Source organism: Nicotiana sylvestris, chromosome 3 (genome assembly GCF_000393655.2).
Source record: "Nicotiana sylvestris chromosome 3, ASM39365v2, whole genome shotgun sequence".
Taxonomy (NCBI): Eukaryota; Viridiplantae; Streptophyta; class Magnoliopsida; order Solanales; family Solanaceae; genus Nicotiana; species Nicotiana sylvestris.
In genome coordinates, this window is record NC_091059.1 from 165,714,906 (window position 1) to 165,735,405 (window position 20,500).

Below are 20,500 nucleotides of genomic sequence, written 5' to 3' on the forward strand. Positions count from 1 at the left end.
TAACAGACAAAGCAAGCGAATGAAAAGGAATAGCTGCAAAATAGATAACACACACTCACAATTCAATATGGATTCAATAAAACAGTTAAAACATATCACAATTCTCCTTTGGTTAAATACTACGACACACTATCACAATTTAAATTTCATTTAGTCTTAATAGGTAATTAAGTATTTTTAACCAAATATATATGCCATCTTTGGACAGACAATATATATTTGACTAAGAATATTATTTCCCTCATCATATTCACTATTCATAAAATAATTGATGCACCTTTGGGTAAATCCTTAAGTTCTAGCAATAACAAAAATTAATTTATCCACTATTTCTTAAATTATTTTATTAATTTTATGAATAAACTATAATTTTATGTATGCATATTTCTAAAACATACTAGTTTGACCACTTTGGCGACTAACAAATTATATAAACATAAATGCATACATAAAATAAATATCAGAATATTTTATGCATGTGAATATTTAAAACAATCTAGTTTGATCACTTTGTTGACTAACAAACTATATAAGCATTAATCACATACATAAAATAAATAATAAATGGCTTCACCAACTTAATAGCCAAAACAAATTATTCATGGCCCAAGAAAATTAATTATGTCATACTGGAAGGACCTAAAATCACTCTCCGCAATTATTAATTAGCTCCTTACTAGGATTGGCGAAACTAAATTTATTGGGCAAAAGTTAGTGGGTTTAAACTGAATCGTGACATTAGGGCATCATTAACAATATTCATGTTTCATCAAATTCTTGCACATTAACGCAACTTCTGACACCAAAGTTGTTCTATACTGGAAAAATATTTTCAAGCCACTTTTGAAGAATAATAACACACATCAAGTTTTAACCAATTAAAACAGTGAACAACACTGGATAATATTGGTTTGGACTTTTGTTATTCGGAAAGAGATCATCAACGACAATTACAGTTAAGACTTAGAAGAACTTGCAGTTGTTTGTCTTTTGATTTATTTATTATTTTATCATCTATCAACCAAGATTTAGAATCCAGCAATCATGATTGAAAGTTTAAAATAAAGAAAAAAAATTTCTAATTGCCGAAGATAGCACATGATTTCTGAAGCGGTTCACAAATATGTAAAATTTGTTTACGAAGATTATCCCTTCAAAATCTAGGCTTGCACGTAGGGAGTTGTGGGTGCTTAAGCACCCATTAATTTTGACCATATTAATAAATTTATATAGGCAACCTTATAAATATTTAGATAAATATTAAGCGAGCACCCATAAGTAAATTCATTTTTTCTTTTCTTTTGAAGTTTTTATCGGCGAGCACCCATAACTTTAAAATCATGGATCCGCCACTGCATGTAAGCATAAACTTAATTTATTCCAGGATCTTGAACATGATAATCTTATACAAAATCGTTATAGAAAACATACCTGAAGCGGAATCCATTATCTTGAAGCGGAAGCGTTAATCGGTAATCGGTTTTTCCAAGTCTTATTAAAGTCTATAAAACTATAAAACTACGAAGGGTTTTGAACAATTAAAGTCACATTAACTTTCAACAACATAATAAAACAATAAGTTTGACAATAGTTAAAACGATTAATAACAAATACTACTACATCTGTGTACAAAAGTGCCAGAAATCTAGGCTTCTAGTGTTGCTTTTCTGTCCCTAGGACGTTGACTATTATAGTGGTTCATAAATTTTTTATCTCAAAGTCATCGCCTCATCTTTTGCCAAGAAAGATTCAACAAGTTCCTTTTTCTATTAGCATATGTCGGGCTTGTTCCTAACAAAGTAAAAACAACTCTCATCAAACATTTAATGGCAAAGCCAGTGATCCAAAGCATTGTCATCCATTTTAAATATTTATGGGGCTCGACATAGACTTGACTAGTCCAAACCTCGAGCCTTTAAAAACAACCAAAGGTCACAATACTTGGAAGGGAAGAGATAAAATTAAAGAAAGTTAGTCAAAAGAATGGGTCTTAGCTCTTAAGATTGGCTGAACAAAATTAAACAAATCAGATTAGACAACTCAAATTGGAGCATATTATCTAACTTTTCTCCAACTTAAAAGCTTTCTCACCTGGTCTTTGAAAATCTTCATTTTTATCGACTCATGTTAAAAGAATATTTTGTGTCTATACAATTATATCCAATGTGCGGTGTAACGGTCAATGAAGTGGTAAAAATCGTAGAAAAGACCAAATTTTAGATTACAGCCAAGCAAAAAAACGCTATATGTTTTTATCTCATTCGCCTACGCTTTAGCAGCCAAAGTTACTGAGATCTAATGAAAAGTAGCAAGCACCTAACATAGTAATTGAGGTGCACAAATTGGTTCGTACACCATATTTTTTAAAAGTACTTGCAGAATCAAATTATTTAAAGTTTAAGTGCGTGCTTGCATTAAGTATGTATTGAATAGAAAAATATATAACTTATTGAAACGATTAAATTATACACTATTAAATATTTTTTACATGCAATAGAAAAACATTACAAAAAATCTACTACTCCTTCCGTTTCAATTTATATAAAATTATTTGACTAGGCACGAAGTTTAAAAAAAAAAAAGACTTTTGAAATTTGTGATCCTAAACAAGCCAAAAAGGGGTCAGAGTATTTGTGTGGTTATAAAAGCTTCTCGTTAGGGATAGAATTGTAAATTTAAACTAAATTGTTACCAAATTTAAAAAGAAATCATTCTTTTTGGAACGGACCAAAAAGAAAATACACCATTTTGAATCTTTGTTACAAAGGTACATTTTGGAGCATCAGACTGCCCCGCTGTTCGTGTCCTCATCCTCCTGCCCTAAAAGGAAAAAATCTATTAGATCAGAGAGAGGAAAGACTTTATGCTTAAATTAATTTCTTTTATTACCAATATATGTTAGTATTCCCAATACCAAAAAAATGATATATTAAGCGACAGTTCTGAGATCTGCAGGCTACAAAAATGGAAAATTTTCAGACTAAACTATGATAAATATATAGATACATGACAATAAATCACAGCTAACTTGAGTCCAAATTATTAAACTCTGCTTGAAAAATAACAAGGGGAAAAAACAAAGCAAATCCCAGTTGAAAAGAGATCTAGGCGGATTATCATTTTAATTTAAGAAATAAAATAAAATCCGAAGCTAAGATTATAACTGAAAGAATGGTATCATATCTAACAGCAAAAGAATGTGAAAAATAGATTCTTTAATAACAGAACTAACTATGAGTTGACAAAACATAAGAAAAATAATTTAATTTTGTCATTCTCCAAACAATTATGTAATGTGAAATTCATTACTTAAAGCTGCAAATAATACTTACAGACGTGGGACTACAAATCTTGGGTCAACGAACGCTTATTTGCCCTTCACACCACCCTCTTTTGTTTGTTTCTGGCTTCATTTTCCCATTAATTATTTAATTAATATTATATTAATAATATATTAAAGGAGAGAATTTTCTGTTAGACTTAAGCTAATAATTATGTATGTCAACTTCCATTCAACTCTTCCTTATCATTAGCAGATGGTTCTTTCTCTTACACTGTCTCATTCCTTCTGTTAATCTATGGAAATTTATTCAGACTTTTGGGTGTTAATAATCTGCACTCTGTTTTTTCTTGTCTTCATCAAATACAAGAAGGGAAAATCTAAAAAAGGAAATGCAAAGTTCCCTCCAGGTAGAAGAGGCTGGCCAATTATTGGTGACAGCTTTAACTGGTACAATGCTGTTGCCAGTTCTCATCCCCCTTGTTTTGTTGAAAAACAAGTTCAAAAGTAAGTCATAACCCCCCCTCCCCCCTCCCCCCTTCTTGGATTTCTTCGAACCAAGCCGGCGTTTGAATATAAATTTGGTTGAAAGTTGAACATAAAAGTTTTTGAAGGTCGGTGAAAAAATAGGTTTTGAAAGTCGAAGTTGTGTATGGACATGTATTTGAAGTTTTGCGAGCTGAATAAAAATTTTCACCTAAAAACTAGCACAAACTAGTTTTTGGAACTCGTAATTTATTCTTTAAAATTTTTCAAAAACTTATCAAATTTCATGAACAAATAATATTTTCAAACTTTTTTTTAAAAAAAATAAATAAAATTTATGTCCAAACGGGAGCCAAATCCTCAGTTCTTATATAAATCTTATGTATTCACAGGTATGGGAAAATATTCTCATGTAGTTTACATGGTAAATGGGCTGTAGTATCAGTAGACCCTGCTTTTAACAGATTTGTAATGCAAAATGAAGGGAAGCTATTTAAATCAAGTTATCCAAAATCATTCAGAGATTTAGTTGGGAAAAATGGGGTGATCACAGCACAAGGAGAACAGCAAAGAAAACTTCACTCTATCGCCTCTAATATGATGAGACTGGACAAGCTTAAGTTCCATTTCTTGCAGGATATACAAAGGGTTATTCAACAAACCTTGAATAATTTTCAAGATAATGAGGTTATTCTTCTCCAAGATGTTTGCAGAAAGGTATGTTAATTTTTTTTTGGTTTCGCACCCGGTGTCTGGCACCATATTGGGGTCCTAACTAATTTGGAGTTGCCTTGTAAGCAGAGGCGAACATATGTTGTATCGTGGGGTCACCGGCACCCGAAAAGTTCGGAAAAAATGTCATCTATACATGTATATATCTTTAAAAATAGTACTAATACTCTCTCCGGTCTACTTTAATTGATTTTTTGGATGTTTTCACGTATATTAAGGATCCACCTTTTAGCATTAATTAATAGGAGTAATGAACTTGACTATATTAACCTTAATTTGTTCATTGGAACTATAACAAACTCCAAGGGCGGCTTTCGAAAAAAAGAAGTTAATTCCTTCTTGATGTCTGGAAAAATCAAATATTGTGGATCACAAAAAAAAAAAAAAAGCTAAAAAGTCAATTAAAGCGGACCGGAGGGAGTATATATATTAGTAGCGGCACACGATACATAAAGGAGATTTTGGTTGAATACAAAAGTGCACCAGCAACCTTCAAATTTAGGTCTGCATCTGCTCGTAAGTCCCATTAAAGGAGGTAGGATTTATTCCGTGCTTAGAGTTCGATTCCAAAACCTTTGGTTAAGGGAGGATTAATCTTATCCATCTCACGATAATCCTTAGTGGTTATTGCTAATTAGAACCTTTTTCATACTAAGTTCATTATGTGTTTTATCTTTTTATTTAATGGAAATTACAAAACATTTCAGCTGGCCATTAATTTGATGGTTAATCAACTGCTGGGAGTGTCAAATGAATCAGAGGTGAATGAGATGGCTCAATTATTCTCTGATTTTGTGGATGGATGCCTTTCCGTTCCAATCAATATGCCTGGTTTTGCTTACCATACTGCTATGCAGGTAAAAATAAGTCAGGTCTTACCATATTAAGTGTGTATTTTAGTGATTGATTATAGAGTGGAAAATATTTTTCAAAAAAATGATAATATTAGGTACCTAGATACTTTTTTGATGTAAGTTATATAAAGATTGATAATAATGTCTAAGTGTTGGTTATAATAGTAGTATGAATTTAAGAAAATTGTGAAAGAAAATGACTTCCACCCAAAAAAATGAGGATAGTTATTTTTCCCTTTTGGTGGAAATTGTTGTTTTCATAAAAAATATTTTCTCGCAACTAATACCAGAAAATGACTTATTTTTTCGCCAAAATACTTTCCGTGACAAACAAACTGCAAGTGTAGACATTTTTTCTCCATAATTTATAGTAGTACATACTAATAATATAAATTGTTGTAAAACTTTTAGTAGTATATATATATTTTGTGGGGGATTGAATTAATGTTACTTTTTAAGATAATATATTAGTTGAAAGGCCACAATAGAATGATGAAGCGTCTGTTATGTTAATTGAATAGGCAAGAGAGAATATTATAATGAAGATAAACAAGATTATTGAGAAACACAGGAGGGAACCATCAGCTGGAAATGGGAATGGTGTGATATATAGACTGCTAGAGGAAGAAAGCTTACCAGATAATGCAGTTGCTGATTTCATTATAAACCTCTTGTTTGCTGGAAATGAGACCACAGCTAAGACAATGGCATTTGCTGTTTACTTCCTTACTCAATGTCCTAAGGCCATGAAACAATTACAGGTACATAATTTACACTCCATTGTACAAAAATAAGCCTAATTTCTTTTTGTTGCATATTTTATCAATGTATTATCACTACGGTGCTCAGTGATATATAGAGCTACACGGATTAATAATATAAATAAACACTTTACTAAAACATGAATTTTTTTCTTTCCAAATCATCTTTATTGCTCTAATATATTAGTGGGTCATTAATTGAGTAAAGAAATTTATTAGATAAAGGGTAATTTAGACAAACTTTAACGGCATGAAATATTTATCTTGAGGGGTACGCAAAAACTTTAAAGAAAAAAAATAATATATATGAACCGTAGGGATGTAAATGAACACTAACATTTACAAAGTCGTAGCTGTCTAAGCCAATTGTTTTTCATTTTTACCTTGTGTCCATAAGGATAGGATGAGCAAGAGAGCATAACAAGAAGTCAGAAGGGTAGCTTTGATACTGAGGAGGAGATGCTCACTTGGCAAGATTACAAATCCATGCCTTTTACTCAATGTGTAAGTACTCTTTTGGATTTCATAAACCCCCCACCCCCCACCCCCACCCCAAAAAGAAAAAAAATACTCCAGCAGCTTAATTTTGATTTCTGAAACAACTTTTATTGGCAGGTAACAGATGAAACACTTCGGGTTGGAGGTATTGCAATATGGTTGATGCGAGAAGCCACCAACGATGTTGTATATGAAGGTATGATGCTTAGTTTATTCTCAATCTATTTATTCATGTTTTCACAAAATCATTATCGGCAAGAAAATTTTGTAAACCCAAATTAGAAAAACAAAATTTATCTTCCTAATAGATTAAACTTTCAGATGAAGCGTTTTATGCAATTTAACATGGTCTCAAAAGTAGTCACCAGTCTTGCATGTGCCCCTCTAATGGTTTAAATTTTTATATAAGGTAATTTACACTATACAACAAGCTGAACATAATAATCCTAGGACATGCCTTCATGGCTTCAACTATTATCATATACTAATAGTTTAAAAAAGGTGCCCGGTGCACAAGACATCATGTGTTCACGCAGGGTTCAGGGAAGGGCATCACAAAAGATGTGACGTAGACAATCTATCCTAATGCAAGCATTAGTGGCTGTCTTTACGGCTTGAACCCGTGACCGAAGACAACTTTACCGTTGCTTAAAGGCTCTCAGATAGTACCATATGTCACTTACTTTTTGTTTTTCTATCTATATGTAGATTATGTTATCCCAAAAGGCTGTTTTGTGGTACCATTTCTCTCAGCAGTGCATCTAAATGAAAACATCTATGATGATCCTAGAATTTTCAACCCTTGGAGATGGATGGATCCTGAAAACCAGGTTAGCCATTTAACCAATAGCTAGAGTTTCAACCATTTTTTTGGGGGGGTTGGGGGGGGGGGGGCTACGTAACGTAATATATGTGCTACTGAAATAATTATTCTTTTGTGAAATCATAATTGCAATAAAAGGAAAAGAGAAATTGGAGAAATAGCCCATTTTTCGCCCCATTTGGAGGAGGAGGACGCTTTTGTCCTGGTGCAGAATTGGCCCGCCTTCAAATCGCACTATTTCTTCATTACTTTGTCACTACTTACAGGTAGGCATTTCACTGCTCTTATTATTTTCAGTAAATATATTCACAAATCTCGGACGTTATTTATTGCAAAATCTTCATAATTAACATTTGAATTTAAAAAAATAGTTTTTTTTGTTGTTGTAATTTTGTGGAAAATGATGTGTGTTTGAAGATGAATTTTGATTTTGTGTGTTGAAAGAATTGTGTTTAGAAACAAACCTTTGATTAATTTTTTAACCTTTTTTCGGAAAATAACATATTTATTCTAGAAAACAAAATATTTCTACTTCAGTCAGCAACTTTTACGACATCTTTTCAAATTCTTGTTTAAGACTTCAAACGAAGTATAATACATTAACGTTAGGATAGAGTAATTCTGAAAGAATTGTTGCTTAAATTGATTTAATCTTGTAATACAATTAAAGCTGCATGTTTTGATAACACAATTTCGCAATATGAAACAACAATAATATTGCTAAACTAATAAAAAGAAAGCAAGGAACTGATTTTGTACTCCAACTAGTACATATATATGTTCATATTTGTCCAAATTTCATTTAATTTGTTCTTTTCAGAGACATAAACATCATATAGTTTAATAACTACAGAGAATACATAAATAAGGGTTAAACAAAAACAAAAGAGTGTTTTTTAAACCGTTTAAACTTTTAGATAAATTGGTTACACATTTCAACAATTAAATGTGTCCCTTTGTTCACATAATGTTTTCAAATGGATAAGTAAAATTATCTCTTAAAAGAAGATAAATTGAAAGTTTAAACTAACTATAATGGGGAGATTTTCTTAACAATCATTTTTGAGAAAAAAAAGAACTTTCAATATAATGAGGAGACTATAGTAGTTTTTATTTCTTATTATGGCAAATATGTACTTTTTTGGTTTGAAAATATAAATCAAATTTTTGGAATAAAAATGACCAATTTATGAAACCTTTATCTAAATGAAGGAAAAGAAGGTTTTAATGAAAAAGCAAAAATGACATATTTGAGTGAAAATAGTACGGGCTAGCCAGTTTTCGGATTGGTAATTGAAAAATAGTCAGCATTTGCAAAGTTATTGAAAAATAGCCACTATTTTGCTGCAACACCAAAAATTTCCAGCATAATATACTGGAGATTGGAGCACATGTGGATGAACTTCCATCATATATTATGGAACTCTAGTATATTATGTTATGCTGGAAGTCCAGTATATTATACTGGAACCCAGTATATTATGCTGGAATATTTTCCGGACTTTGAATAGTGTTTTCGTTTAGATTTAACTTTACATAAAAAGTGGCTAAATTTCGATTACTTTTGAAACGGTGGCTATTTCAATTACCACTTGTAAATCTGACAATCTTTTAATTTCGCCCCATATTAGATGGAATGCAAGACCAATTTAATTCCTTCAAAATTCCGCTATTGATTAAGTATGAATTTGAATTAACAAATTGAAACCTTACTGAATTTATAGGTGGAAGCAACTGAAAGAAGATCGGATGTCTTTCTTTCCATCTGCTCGTTTGGTCAATGGCCTCCAGATACAATTAACCAGAAATTAAGCCCCAGACAATGCATTTATTGGATGTTTGTCAAACTAATCCAATTTCATTAATCTTGTACTCTACTTATTTCTTTGTTCATTTTCATGTTATAATAAAAATCGAATTTAAATGTCGATAGTGTGTGATTTCTTTGTAAAAATGATCAAATTTTTTTTTTATGTTTGTTTTATACTGGTTCAACTGTTTCCATGTGAAATACGGAGTGTGTTTGCCCCAATTTCCTCCCTTTGTTTGCCTAACTAACATAATACATTCATGATTTAAATTCTATGGTTCAACCTTTAAGATTTTTAGCGTTGAACTCATTATACTTTTAAAATTATGAGCATATTTACTATTTATTATAATTTTAAAATTCGCGACATCAAAAATTATGAGTTCAATTGAATCCGATATCATTCTATTAAACCCGCCCTGCTAACATTTGTAGCATGAAAGTAAGGAGGAAACAAGCCTCCAACAGTGTCATGTGACTATGCCCAACTTAGACTTAATGATAATCAATGCTAGCAATAAATGTGTGAATTATCGAAGATGCAATGGCAAAACTGTTCAACTCTTCATCATTTTAACCATTGCAGTCAATCAACTTAAACAGTAACAATATTATTATATTATAATAAAAACTAAATCGATAACTAATTCAAGTCAACAGAGAATCAAATATTTAACCGAAAATAATAAATAATTTTTGACATGGGCTAAAAGTGAAAAAAGCCAACTAAATTTTCGGATTTTTCTGAGTTTGGTTGGGCTGGCCAACTGAGCCCGAATCAGGACTGCTGTTCCAAATCCAGATAGAGGATAAACGACCCGATTGCGAAGAAAACATGCCCTAATAATCTCCCATTTCGTCGTTGGTAATAAAATTACTCCGAATCAATAATCGGTGGTTAGTGTCTTCAATTGCAGCCATGGCTGGTAGAGAAGTTCGAGAATATACCAATCTCACAGATCCTAAAGGTACATTTGCCCCATTAACTCATGCAAAAGACTCCCTTTTTTCGTTGATTAGGGTTTCATTAACATGCAATCAAATTGCAGATAAGAAATTTGGTAAAGGAAAGGATAAAATTGATGACGAGGAAATTGCCTTTCATCGCATGGTTTCTAAGGTTAGCCAATCCCGCTTCTCTAATCTTATCACACTTCACCATTTACCTTTTCATTTGTTTTCAATCCACGAATTGACCTTTTATTATACTTTTTTATTTTTCAAATGTTGAGTTGACAATTACTGTAATATTGAAATTTCCACTTTCAATATTATAGAAAAAAAATGGATACGACATAAAAGGCTTTTAGTTGTTTGAAGAACTCGAGAGTATATGGTAAGGAAGGTTCATGATTTGGTATAGTAAATCGCGCTTTACATATGCTGATATTAAATGGTTAATGAATTAATGTAGAGAAGCAAAGCTCTTTTGGCCCATTATATATTTGTAATCATCATGATCTAAGTCTGAAGATTGTTGATATTCTTACTCAGCAGCATTTAATCTTCTTCCATCTGCGTGTTGTTTGTTGTTATAAGCTGGAACGAGAATAAAGGGATTTATTTTCTTGTTCTACAAAGAAAGAAAAAAAGACGTCCTCTTGTCTAAATTTGGAAGATTTACCGAAATAACTTGGATGCTGAGCACCAGTTCGGCTTTACATCCTCTTACTTAAGTAAATCCTTTTTTCTTTCTCCCCACAGTCTCTTTTTTTTTTTCTCCACCAGACATTAAATGAACACGGGACATCTTACAAGACTATAATCAACTAGAGTAACATGTCTTGACTAAATAGTGCTAGATATCTGGATGGAGTTAAGTAGCAGAAACTTATCAAAAAGACAAAGAATTAAAGGAGTATTCTTGATCGCACCAGCAATTAGCATTCAGTTTAGAGGTCTTTGCTAGGATATTCTGCATATAAAGATTCTGCAGAGAAGTTTAGCACTGCTACACCAAATTGGTATGTTTTTGAATCCTTGTAACTTATCCAAAAAGAAGGACCCCCCTGAAAGTCAAAATACAGTAGAGAAGTTTCAGGCCTAGATTATATTACACAATGATCCTCTTAAAATCATGGGAGTGGTCTGATAACATGCCCTGGCAGGGATCTTGGCTTTTCCTACTGGGTGCTTGATGTGTTTCAGATGCGAGATGTTGCTGGGGAACGTGGAGGTTACCTTCATGGAAGAGGCGGTATTGATGCTTGCTCTGCTTGATTCATTTTCTTTTTCTGTTTCTTCTTTTTGCTGCAATTTTCACACATAATAAAGTGTCATAGTTTCTTGAGAATTGTGTAAGTTTTGAAAATGCAGCCCTAGACAGTGATGACCTGCTCTATCTCAAGGAACAGATGGAAGCTGAGGAGGACGCTGAACGCCTTCTGCGCCGCACTGAAAAACGTGCATTCCAAGTATTCAAAATATCCTTTTGTTTGTTTTCTTGGATTTTATCTCATTTTGCATGTGCATGATTTGTTTATTGGCTTATGATACAACTGAATTTCATCAATATATCAAAAATTGTGAAGTTTTTTTGACTGATTTATCACATGGATTTTCTCTTACCTGCATAATACAACTGCTGTGACTTTGGGAAACAAGAGAGCATTTATATCTTTGTAATCGTCTGGTAGTTCGTGATTTCCGTAACAATTTGAAACAAAGCTGTTGCTGATTCTTCACCTGCATTACTTCCTCTGACGCTTCGTGTTGAGCCCAAGCCAAAGAGTGGGATCAGGTTTGAACTTATCTTCTAATCCAAGGCAGATCAATCGCCCAAAGTATCTCTGGGAATCAACTCAACGTGTGAGCTTTGCAGGCAACAAGATGTACTAAAAAGGGTTGTAGAAGTCAAATCTAAGAAGCCGAAAGTCTCTAACCCATCCAATGGGAATGATTTTCTTGTACATCCAAGTACACAGGCTGCACCAAGTGGCAAGTGTGATGCCGATCATGAGAAGCAGATAGAGACTTTGCCAGCTAGACCAAGTGATGCTGGAGCTAGAACAGAGATAGAAAATCCAGTGAAAAAATTGCTTGCAGCATATGAGAGTTCTGATGATGATGACTGATTTTGCTAGGATTTATTTGTCTATGATGCTTAGTAGAGTGTTTGAATCAAGAAAACATCAGTTATAGGTGCTTGAATTAATGAGCGTCATTAGTTGGTGCATGTGCCCATCCTAATCAAGAACCCTGACTTGCTTGTTTTACCATGTTTACAGATGATGGGCAGCCGCAATTCATACTGGAGTTTGCTTTTACCTTCAAAATTGACAGTGTAGCATTCTCCCTCCCCTGCATGCATGGGGAGAGCCTAAATTAGATGAGAGTTCTATTTCTACTACGTACTGTTTCCTTTGTAAAGTGAATTGTAGGTTCACCACTTGATCATGAAATAATAATAATAATAATAATAATAATGAGAGAGAGAGAGCTGACATACAAAGTGCTGTTCACAAGAGGCACCAGTATTAACATCTCGTGTCAATTGGGTTTAACAAAAGGGGGACGCTTAAAGAAGGAAAAAGAAAAAATAATCAAGTGAAAAAGCATATTTTAATTGGCGTTACCTAGAGGCGATTCTCAACTCTTCATTCCATTTATAGGAACAACAACAACAACCCAGTAATAATCCCACTAGTGGCATATGGGGAGGGTAGAGAGGCTGTTTCCGGGGGACCCTCGACTCAAAACGAATCCATTTATAGGAACAGTGAACTACAAATACATCCACGATCTCAAGAGTTTTGCAGGAAGATTTCTATTGAGTAATGAAAAGTTCTTGCTTAGTTATGAAATAACGGCCAATGATGTTCGCCTGCTCTACAATAAATTGCTCGTGAAAAGTCCCCATCCGTTTGCTGGGTATATCGATAGAGAGATCTTTCAAATTTGGCAGACCCTCAACTTGCATACCATCTCCACAAATGAGGAATTGGTTCCCAACTATAAAAGATCCAGAAACACGAATTGCAACTCCATCTTGACCATGAGTACGGCATTGAACTTTCTCCACAACATGCACAAGCTTTTCTGGAGGCCATTCACCAGCTAATGTCTTCCGTATATTGGACATGGTTGAAAAGATATTGCTGGGACCAATGGATTCTTTCCCGCCAAAGCTTAAACGTCATAGAAGCATTGAAGTTAGAAGGTAAAGTCAAGAGGACCACAAAGAGCTTCAAAAAATCATAACCCGTGATTGCCAAGAGCCTTAAATATAGATGCTCTTGTCGTTGTGTTGATAAATGCAAAGAGAGACAGAGACACAGTAAAAACTTTGCTCAAAACTGCAAGCAAGAAGAGTGTGGTCTCATGAAATATGATTCAAGGGTATGCACAAAGAGCCTCAAATTCCTCAGATGCCACAATATTCCAAGAGCAAGACCTAGGCTCTAGGAGCCAGGTCCCACAGTATACATCTGTTTGTACGGATGCTTGTTACGCGTGTCAAAACAAAACAGAAGACATACTAAAATCAAATTTCTCCTTGCAACAAACAAGTCTAGACTTAAAGTCGCAAATGTCACTATGTCAGATACCTGAATGTGGAGCATTCATTATATAATGTCTTGGTATGCTGCCAAAATTCATCGGATCCATCAAACAGCAAATAGTAATGTATTGTCAGCATCTGACACAGCAAACAACAAACATGAATTCAGCATCACCTACTCTTAAAAGTTTTAGCCTATTGTAACTTTGATTGTTAGCGAGTTAACAAAATTAATACAGCCAACGAGCAGGCCCATGCTCTCTACGACATCTTAATTCTAATAGATTTTTCACCAAATGAAGGAATTAGAGCTACTGCAAAGGTAAAAATGAAGTAGAAAACTCACATCTGCCAGATCTTTCATCCTCTGTGTAGGATCAAAAATGCTTCTGACAAAAGCACCCAAATCCACTGCAGAATCAGTATACTTGGTAATAAATGGATGTGAAAGAAGCTGCAATTAAAGAGGACCATGAGCCACCATGCAATCTTAAACCAGTCTACTTTGTACATCATACCTTCACCATTGTTAGCAGTAAAGGTCCTAATGTATCAGCCTACATAGAAAACTCTATGATAGACATAAAAGTAACTGCAGCCACCCGTTTCATACAGGTCAATGATAAACTTCAATGAATATATATGCACATACATAATGTACATTAAGCTCCAAAAGTTGAAAGCTGTATAAAATAATGCCAAATGCCTTCCCCTGTTGTCCCATGTTCAATGAAAAAATATGCTCATTTACGCTTGTACCTTCTTTAAAAAGGAAAAGTAAACTTCTGCCTGTCAGTTAGGTACATACATAAGGTTCAGACAATCAATTCATCAAGCAGCACTGGTTTCATCTAATTAGATGAAATCATACACACAACCAGTGTTTCATGGGGAAAAGGTCTTTTTTCCTACTTGAAGTTTTAACCATCTATACCATTTCTAAAATATCGAATAGGCAATAATATCAAGGAATTCCTTTTTTTTTAAAGTCGATCCTAGGACTTCTCATAATTGTCCCTTTGACGAACAAATTCTGTAGTTTGTTACATGCCTGAGATTGACCTAAACAAGAATCAGAAATTCATTAGACTGCACCCATAGTTCAAATAATCCTGGAAGGCAACTTTTCAGACTGAATGGATGCAGGATTTATTTACCGAATTGAACCTTGCATGGTCTAGCAAGCTTGTTCTCTCTGCATATCTTCTACAGTTGCTTCCTTTTCCACTTCATCTCCTTATCTGTCTTTCAATTTCAAAGTAGTTCTCCGGCAGATTTGACCTTCCAAAGCTCTTTGGGAATTTCATATCTATTTCCTCTTGCCCAGGGAGAAACACACTGTTATGCTTTATCATCCACCATCCAAGACATGGCTGCATCTCAAATACAAGGGAGGGCTTGTAGCATGTCTATTCTTCATCTGTCTACGTGTAAGCGTGAAAACAGGTAAAAGAAGAGTCTCTATTAGACCGTAACCAGTGCTTGTAGCACAATATAATTTCACAATGTCTATATTTACCATATTCACAGCAAAACCAAGAAAACCAGGTGGAGTTTCCTAATTGGGTAATCTTGGCTTCAAAATATTAAGTGTCCTTTGAAGTCCATCGGCAATGAACTCACTGGCATCTGGTCTTAAGTTTTTAAAACAGATAAACAAGAAATCGGCCATCCAAGGGCCTCCAGAAGCTCCAAGTCCATGAAAACCAGATGTTTTGTTTATATACCCTTCCTTACCGTATGACTCCAGTGCTTTAGTAACATTATACGTCTTGCAAACAATTGCTAGCAGAGTCTCAAGTCCCAAATAATCTGAGAGTTTGCAAGCAATTGTTCGCAAGACATATCAAGGTGTTCCTAATTGCCCCGAACTCCAATGAACTTATCAGGAGAATGGTAAACAGTAGACAGATTAATAACTTAAAACTGAATTGTTCCAGCTGACTGGGTAAAATTGACAGTTTGACTCTGCTTCCAGTAGCATCACAGTGCCTTGGCAGTTGCGCAAAGATCGGGTGAAATGTGAACTATCTATTGACTGTCTGATATCGAGCATTTGATCAAATGGAGCACTAATTCTTGCAAAATCCCAGAGCACCTTCCTTTTTTTAATTTCCTTCAGGAATGCACCAGAAGCACCACATGCATGAAGTAGTGTGGATATAAGATTAATTCTCCTAAGCGTAATCCTTTGACATCGGAAATTCTGAGTGTAGTTATCCAATAGCAGTATTATTCCCATTCCCGTACGAAATAAAAAGGGAGAATCACTAAAAGGGAACCATAACTCTTACTACCTCTGAAGGACCTCTCAAATGTTTAACATGGTTCTATGAAAAAATAATATTTTATGGAATTCTTACTTCTTTTGAGAATTTAGATGTATTTAACCAATTCAATTGTAAACAATGGTGATGATTCCCTCATTATACAGATATATTTACTTTTATTTTGTACCTTTTCATACTTTTACTAGTAAAACTTACCTCATAAACTCGGAACATATTCAAATTGTTTCATATAAAATGCAGTGGAGGAATAATATTCCCTAATACTGAGTTCTTTTTAGTTCAAGATGTCAATATGAAGTTTACAAGTGATCATCATGTCTTCATTAGAGGTATATGTTGCTTTTACAGCTGCATTTGCCTATTTAGAATGTGTAAAACTTCCAGTTCCCCTTCTTGTGATCTACTTGCTTATAAGGGAAAAGCCTTTGTACTGACCTGCTCTGCCGTCAGCCTGTCATCAGGATTTTTTTTGAGGCAAGCATCAATGAATGAGCAGAATTCTGGTGAAAATTCGTGTCCTGACAGTGAAGGAGACGGATCATCTAGGATCTGCCATCATAGTTTGGAAAAAACAAGGATGAGATGTGATGATGGACTCAAGTTAGTGTACGTAATTCATCTAGATTATATCTGAAAGAAAAGTGACCCAAACATGTTAACAGGGGCTGAACTGATATCTAAATTTAGAAAATCTGATATGGTAACATATTGGGGCCAAATATGAATCATTTATAATTCCATCCATATTTACATTTCCACAATAACGGGGCAAACTACCAGTAAGCTTTTTACAGTAAAATAATTGATAAAAGAGCGTCCAGAGATGCAACCTGTTCGTATTAACCATCCAATACGACCCTCACAAGCCCAGTCTTTCTTTATCAAACAAAATTTAACTGTCACCTCAAATTCAAAAAATGGAAGGAAAGCAAGGGTTCATTCCAATACAATTTCTTTCCCTGAATTTGATTTCGCTTTATCTCCTTTCTTGGTGTAGTTGATATTACATACTAACTCTTGAAGTTGATTCTCTTGTGCTGCTGCCCTTCTTTTTCTTCACAAGATTTTCCTTATAACGGGGTTCACTACCTTCTTGCCTTCCCTTTTCAAGTTGCATTACCTTCACCTTTCCTCATCTGATCACCATAAAATTTACATGTTAGTCCCTTCTTTCTGAACCAATGTCGGCTTGTCGCTATTGCTTCTTTTGCAGTCTGACTCCTTTTTCATCATAGGTGTCCTCCCTCTGAAGAGCATTATCCACATCACCTGGAGCACCTGGGTCCAAAATAGTAAGCAGCTTCCCAGCTGCATCAGTCTCATATGCTCCTTTAATGCCCTGAAAACGGTAAACTCTTTCTCTCTCTCTCTCTCTCTATCCCTCTCTGCCTCCCTCCCTCCCCCTCTCTCTCTCGAATGGTATATCCTATTCCACCACAGAAATAGGAGGAAACTTCATGTTTCTAGATGTTGGTTTCTACCTAAGGGTCTATTCCACCACAGAAATAGGAGGAAATTTCATGTTTCTGAGCCGAGGGTCTACTGGAAACAACCTCTCTATTCTCACAAGGTAGGGGTAAGGTCTGCGTATACACTACCCTCCCCAAACCCCACGGTGTGGGATAATACTGGGTATGTTGTTGTTGTTGTTTGTTCGGTTTCTACCTGAGATGGTTTGCGACCTAATGACGTACCAGCAAGTTAAAGGCTTATGTAAAGGAAAGAACATATAGTATAACTCTGCAATGCACAAAATCAACAAGTTCCACAGCAAATCATGCAAATTTTATAAGAGTTTGAATCTCAGACTAGCGTATTATAGTCTTTTTTGGATGGAGAGGGGGTTCAGTTGCAAATCCTTAAAATAATCAAGAACAAATTGGTAAGAAATAGGTAGCAATAGAGGATTGACCTGCAACATGAGATTGACAGGTCCTTCATTAGCTGTATATGGAAATTCACCTGTACCACACTCAAACAGTGCAAGCCCAAGGCTCCAAATGTCAGCTGGGTAAGAGTAATTCTCATTTCGTATTCGTTCCGGCGACATGTAAGTTACCGTTCCAACGAAAGTAGCACACTGAAAATACAAAAATTAGAAGGAATGAATCTGAAATAAGATATGCCAGAAGATATTCATAATACATTTCTTGGAGAAAGAGAAGTGAATATTGGTGTAACCTCCTTTAACTAACCATAGCAATAGAGCTTTCTAAGCCAGCACTAATGCCAAAATCTGTTATTTTTGGCTCCCCCTTGAGATTGACAAGCAGATTTGCCGGCTTTATGTCTCTGTGAACTAAATGTCGAACTCCGTGCAAATAACTGAGACCCTTAAAGAACAGAGAAGTTTTATAAGTAAAGCTGAGGGACAATACTAAGACTACCACTAAAGAAGGAAGTTGAAAAAGATTCCTTACATTCAAGAGCTTTTGAACCATTGGAGAAAGGATAGCTTCTGGAATGCTCTTCCTCACTTTTATGATATCTGCAAGAGAACCGCCATCCATATACTCTAGAGCTATGCTTATTTGCCCAGAATCTGGAGTATAAAACGCTCCATAGAACTCAACAAGACCTTGGCAGCATGGTGCCTCACACAATGTCCTTATTTCAGTAAGCAGTTGTTGCCTTTTCTCCTAAAATGCACGAGAAAATATCTCGGTGAACAGAAAAATGGACATTCCTCCTTTTTTAGGGCTAATCTCCTCTTAAATAATGGCATGGTTCCATAAAATTCACTTACCCACATGCACATATATTCTTTTAAGTTCTACCATATGATTACATGGTAAGACTGCACATTTGATCCTTCATGGCTTCTTATGTTATTTCCTCTCTTTTTTTTTCTTTTTTCTTTTTTTGGCTCAGGAATAATAGCTTTATGGCTGATATGTTTGCTACGCCTAGATAGAATCTTTTTGCTCACAGATAAAAGATGTTTCCTTCTAGACATGTTTAAGTTGGTAAAGGGAGCATAAATCAGAGGAAGTACAGTGCTGAAATTTTATTACTGTCTTAGCCAAAAGATAAACATCAATATCACTTCCCGTTGTGAGGCTCTCTCTCTAAATTTATGACAAATTTGCAGCACTTATAATTAAAAAAAAATAAATTTAAAGATAGGTGGACTTAAAAGCTAACTCTTTTGATCAGGTAAAATGAAAGGAATTAAACATCAAGATTGAAAAGACTAAAATGCAGAAACCTTCTCAAAAATATTAATCTTTTTCAAAGCAATAATCCTGTGAGTTGGAATGTGGATAGCTCTCTGAACAACACTACTGGCACCGCTACCTATGGCTCCAAAAACCCTCATCTCATGGGAAGCACATTTATATGTCTTTTCACCATGATCAGCGTCATCAACAGGCCATGAAGTACACTTTTGAAGTCCCAGCTCATTGATGTTGTATACACCGTATGATTGACTCAACAAATTCACAGTGCCACCATCGGAGAGCTTCACAGAAACCAATATCAGCACTCCTAAAAATGTAGTTCGTGGTCCTATTAATCTTTAAAAAAGAACTTACAGAGTAGGAATCAAAAGGATCCGATGTAGAGGCAGGGGAGAAACCCTTCTCAGCATCAAACAAAGGCACAAGCTTCTTCTTCAATTCCTCCAACCCAGCCATCACATGTGAAAAGCTTTAACAAGTAGAATATAACATCCTTCTTCCCTGACCACATAAAGGGAATATGGCTGGTGAGATTTACCATTCTCTACAATTCTTTCTTTCTTTTTAGCTTTTACAAAAACTACTATGACTCAATCCTGAACTAGTTGGAGTCCGTTATATGAATCGCTATACCGATTCAGCTCTATTCGGACCCATTAATCATCTTTTCTACTTACGACATTTCCTTCAGGTTTCATACTTGAATTGACCTTTAAATCAGATTGCATTACAAACATAATTAAGTCGTGGAAACATATATCATACTTTCCATTTATGTAACGGAACTTTCATGTGATTTTGTTAAACTTCCACGAGTTCCTAGAATATTCACAACTAGTGAAGTAACACATAATATTACTAATTTCGCAGAACCAGAATATCAACATCAAACAATTACACATCGTGTGAGCTGAATTTGCAGGACGGCAGCAATATGAACAAAAAAAAGACAGGAAAACTTAAAAGAGATCGGTGTTGTTTGGGAAAATGATTAAAGAAAACGACAAAAGGTTAACACTTACAGATACTTAGAACGAATTCCCAGTTCCCATAGGATGCACACAATTTGCTCCGGTGCTTCTTCTATGGTACAACAAAAGATGCAGAAATTACAAGCAAAGTAAAGCAATCACCTGTTTTGATGATCAGACAGGCAAAAGGTACAAGGACGATGATGATGGATCGGTTGAAGTTGGATTTGCAGTACAAAATGAATGCCTATAAATCGCTTTGGGACTTTTATGGAGTCCTTTTTTTCAATATTGTTCCCATAAATTTGTTT

General features: G+C 34.7%; 3 protein-coding genes across 6 annotated transcripts; 2 read left to right on the forward strand and 1 right to left on the reverse strand.

Moving 5' to 3' along the window:
• Positions 1–3,511: 3,511 nt before the first annotated feature.
• On the forward strand, positions 3,512–9,362 carry LOC104218318 (abietadienol/abietadienal oxidase). The gene is made up of 9 exons (XM_009768778.2): positions 3,512–3,787; positions 4,159–4,483; positions 5,206–5,355; positions 5,874–6,113; positions 6,516–6,617; positions 6,729–6,807; positions 7,320–7,441; positions 7,573–7,700; positions 9,159–9,362. Exons 1-9 carry the CDS (start codon positions 3,579–3,581, stop codon positions 9,244–9,246), a joined length of 1,443 nt encoding a protein of 480 aa, XP_009767080.1. The 5' UTR covers positions 3,512–3,578; the 3' UTR covers positions 9,247–9,362.
• Positions 9,363–9,990: 628 nt separating this feature from the next.
• LOC104218326 (uncharacterized) lies at positions 9,991–12,519 on the forward strand. Of its 3 annotated transcripts, XR_011406237.1 has the most exons (7): positions 10,085–10,212; positions 10,294–10,364; positions 11,353–11,441; positions 11,561–11,667; positions 11,908–11,984; positions 12,066–12,385; positions 12,472–12,519. XR_011406237.1 is itself a non-coding variant. In XM_009768789.2 (6 exons), the coding sequence occupies exons 1-6, from the start codon at positions 10,164–10,166 to the stop codon at positions 12,316–12,318; spliced, it is 606 nt and encodes a 201-aa protein (XP_009767091.1). In that variant the 5' UTR covers positions 9,991–10,163; the 3' UTR covers positions 12,319–12,519. The 3 variants fall into 3 exon arrangements, 2 of the variants coding, with proteins under 2 accessions (XP_009767091.1, XP_009767101.1); XM_009768789.2 differs by having other exon boundaries at positions 9,991–10,212; positions 11,393–11,441; positions 12,066–12,519; XM_009768799.2 differs by having other exon boundaries at positions 12,066–12,519.
• A 267-nt stretch (positions 12,520–12,786) lies between these two features.
• Positions 12,787–20,500, reverse strand: LOC104218336 (mitogen-activated protein kinase kinase 3). Of its 2 annotated transcripts, none has more exons than XM_009768808.2 (10): positions 20,352–20,500; positions 19,573–19,719; positions 19,245–19,499; positions 18,457–18,675; positions 18,232–18,369; positions 17,949–18,116; positions 16,472–16,585; positions 14,092–14,199; positions 13,792–13,883; positions 12,787–13,371 (listed from the first exon to the last, which is right to left on the reverse strand). In XM_009768808.2, exons 2-10 carry the CDS (start codon positions 19,672–19,674, stop codon positions 13,011–13,013), a joined length of 1,557 nt encoding a protein of 518 aa, XP_009767110.1. In that variant the 5' UTR covers positions 19,675–19,719; positions 20,352–20,500; the 3' UTR covers positions 12,787–13,010. The 2 variants fall into 2 exon arrangements, with proteins under 2 accessions (XP_009767110.1, XP_009767114.1); XM_009768812.2 differs by having other exon boundaries at positions 20,241–20,430.

What these genes read in the sequence shown, in the direction of transcription:
- LOC104218318 (XM_009768778.2), top strand. Translation starts at nt 3,579, where the DNA reads ATGGAAATTTATTCAGACTTTTGGGTGTTAATAATCTGCACTCTGTTT. An exon ending in GTTGAAAAACAAGTTCAAAA is followed by an intron (nt 3,788 to 4,158) that starts GTAAGTCATAAC and finishes ATGTATTCACAG; the next exon opens with GTATGGGAAAATATTCTCAT. An exon ending in CTTACCATACTGCTATGCAG is followed by an intron (nt 5,356 to 5,873) that starts GTAAAAATAAGT and finishes TTAATTGAATAG; the next exon opens with GCAAGAGAGAATATTATAAT.
- LOC104218326 (XM_009768789.2), top strand. Translation starts at nt 10,164, where the DNA reads ATGGCTGGTAGAGAAGTTCGAGAATATACCAATCTCACAGATCCTAAA. An exon ending in TTACCTTCATGGAAGAGGCG is followed by an intron (nt 11,442 to 11,560) that starts GTATTGATGCTT and finishes TTGAAAATGCAG; the next exon opens with CCCTAGACAGTGATGACCTG. An exon ending in GTGCATTCCAAGTATTCAAA is followed by an intron (nt 11,668 to 11,907) that starts ATATCCTTTTGT and finishes ACAATTTGAAAC; the next exon opens with AAAGCTGTTGCTGATTCTTC.
- LOC104218336 (XM_009768808.2), bottom strand. Translation starts at nt 19,674, where the DNA reads ATGGCTGGGTTGGAGGAATTGAAGAAGAAGCTTGTGCCTTTGTTTGAT. An exon ending in TGGTTCAAAAGCTCTTGAAT is followed by an intron (nt 18,370 to 18,456) that starts GTAAGGAATCTT and finishes CTGTTCTTTAAG; the next exon opens with GGTCTCAGTTATTTGCACGG. An exon ending in ACAGGCTGACGGCAGAGCAG is followed by an intron (nt 14,200 to 16,471) that starts GTCAGTACAAAG and finishes CTTTAATTGCAG; the next exon opens with CTTCTTTCACATCCATTTAT.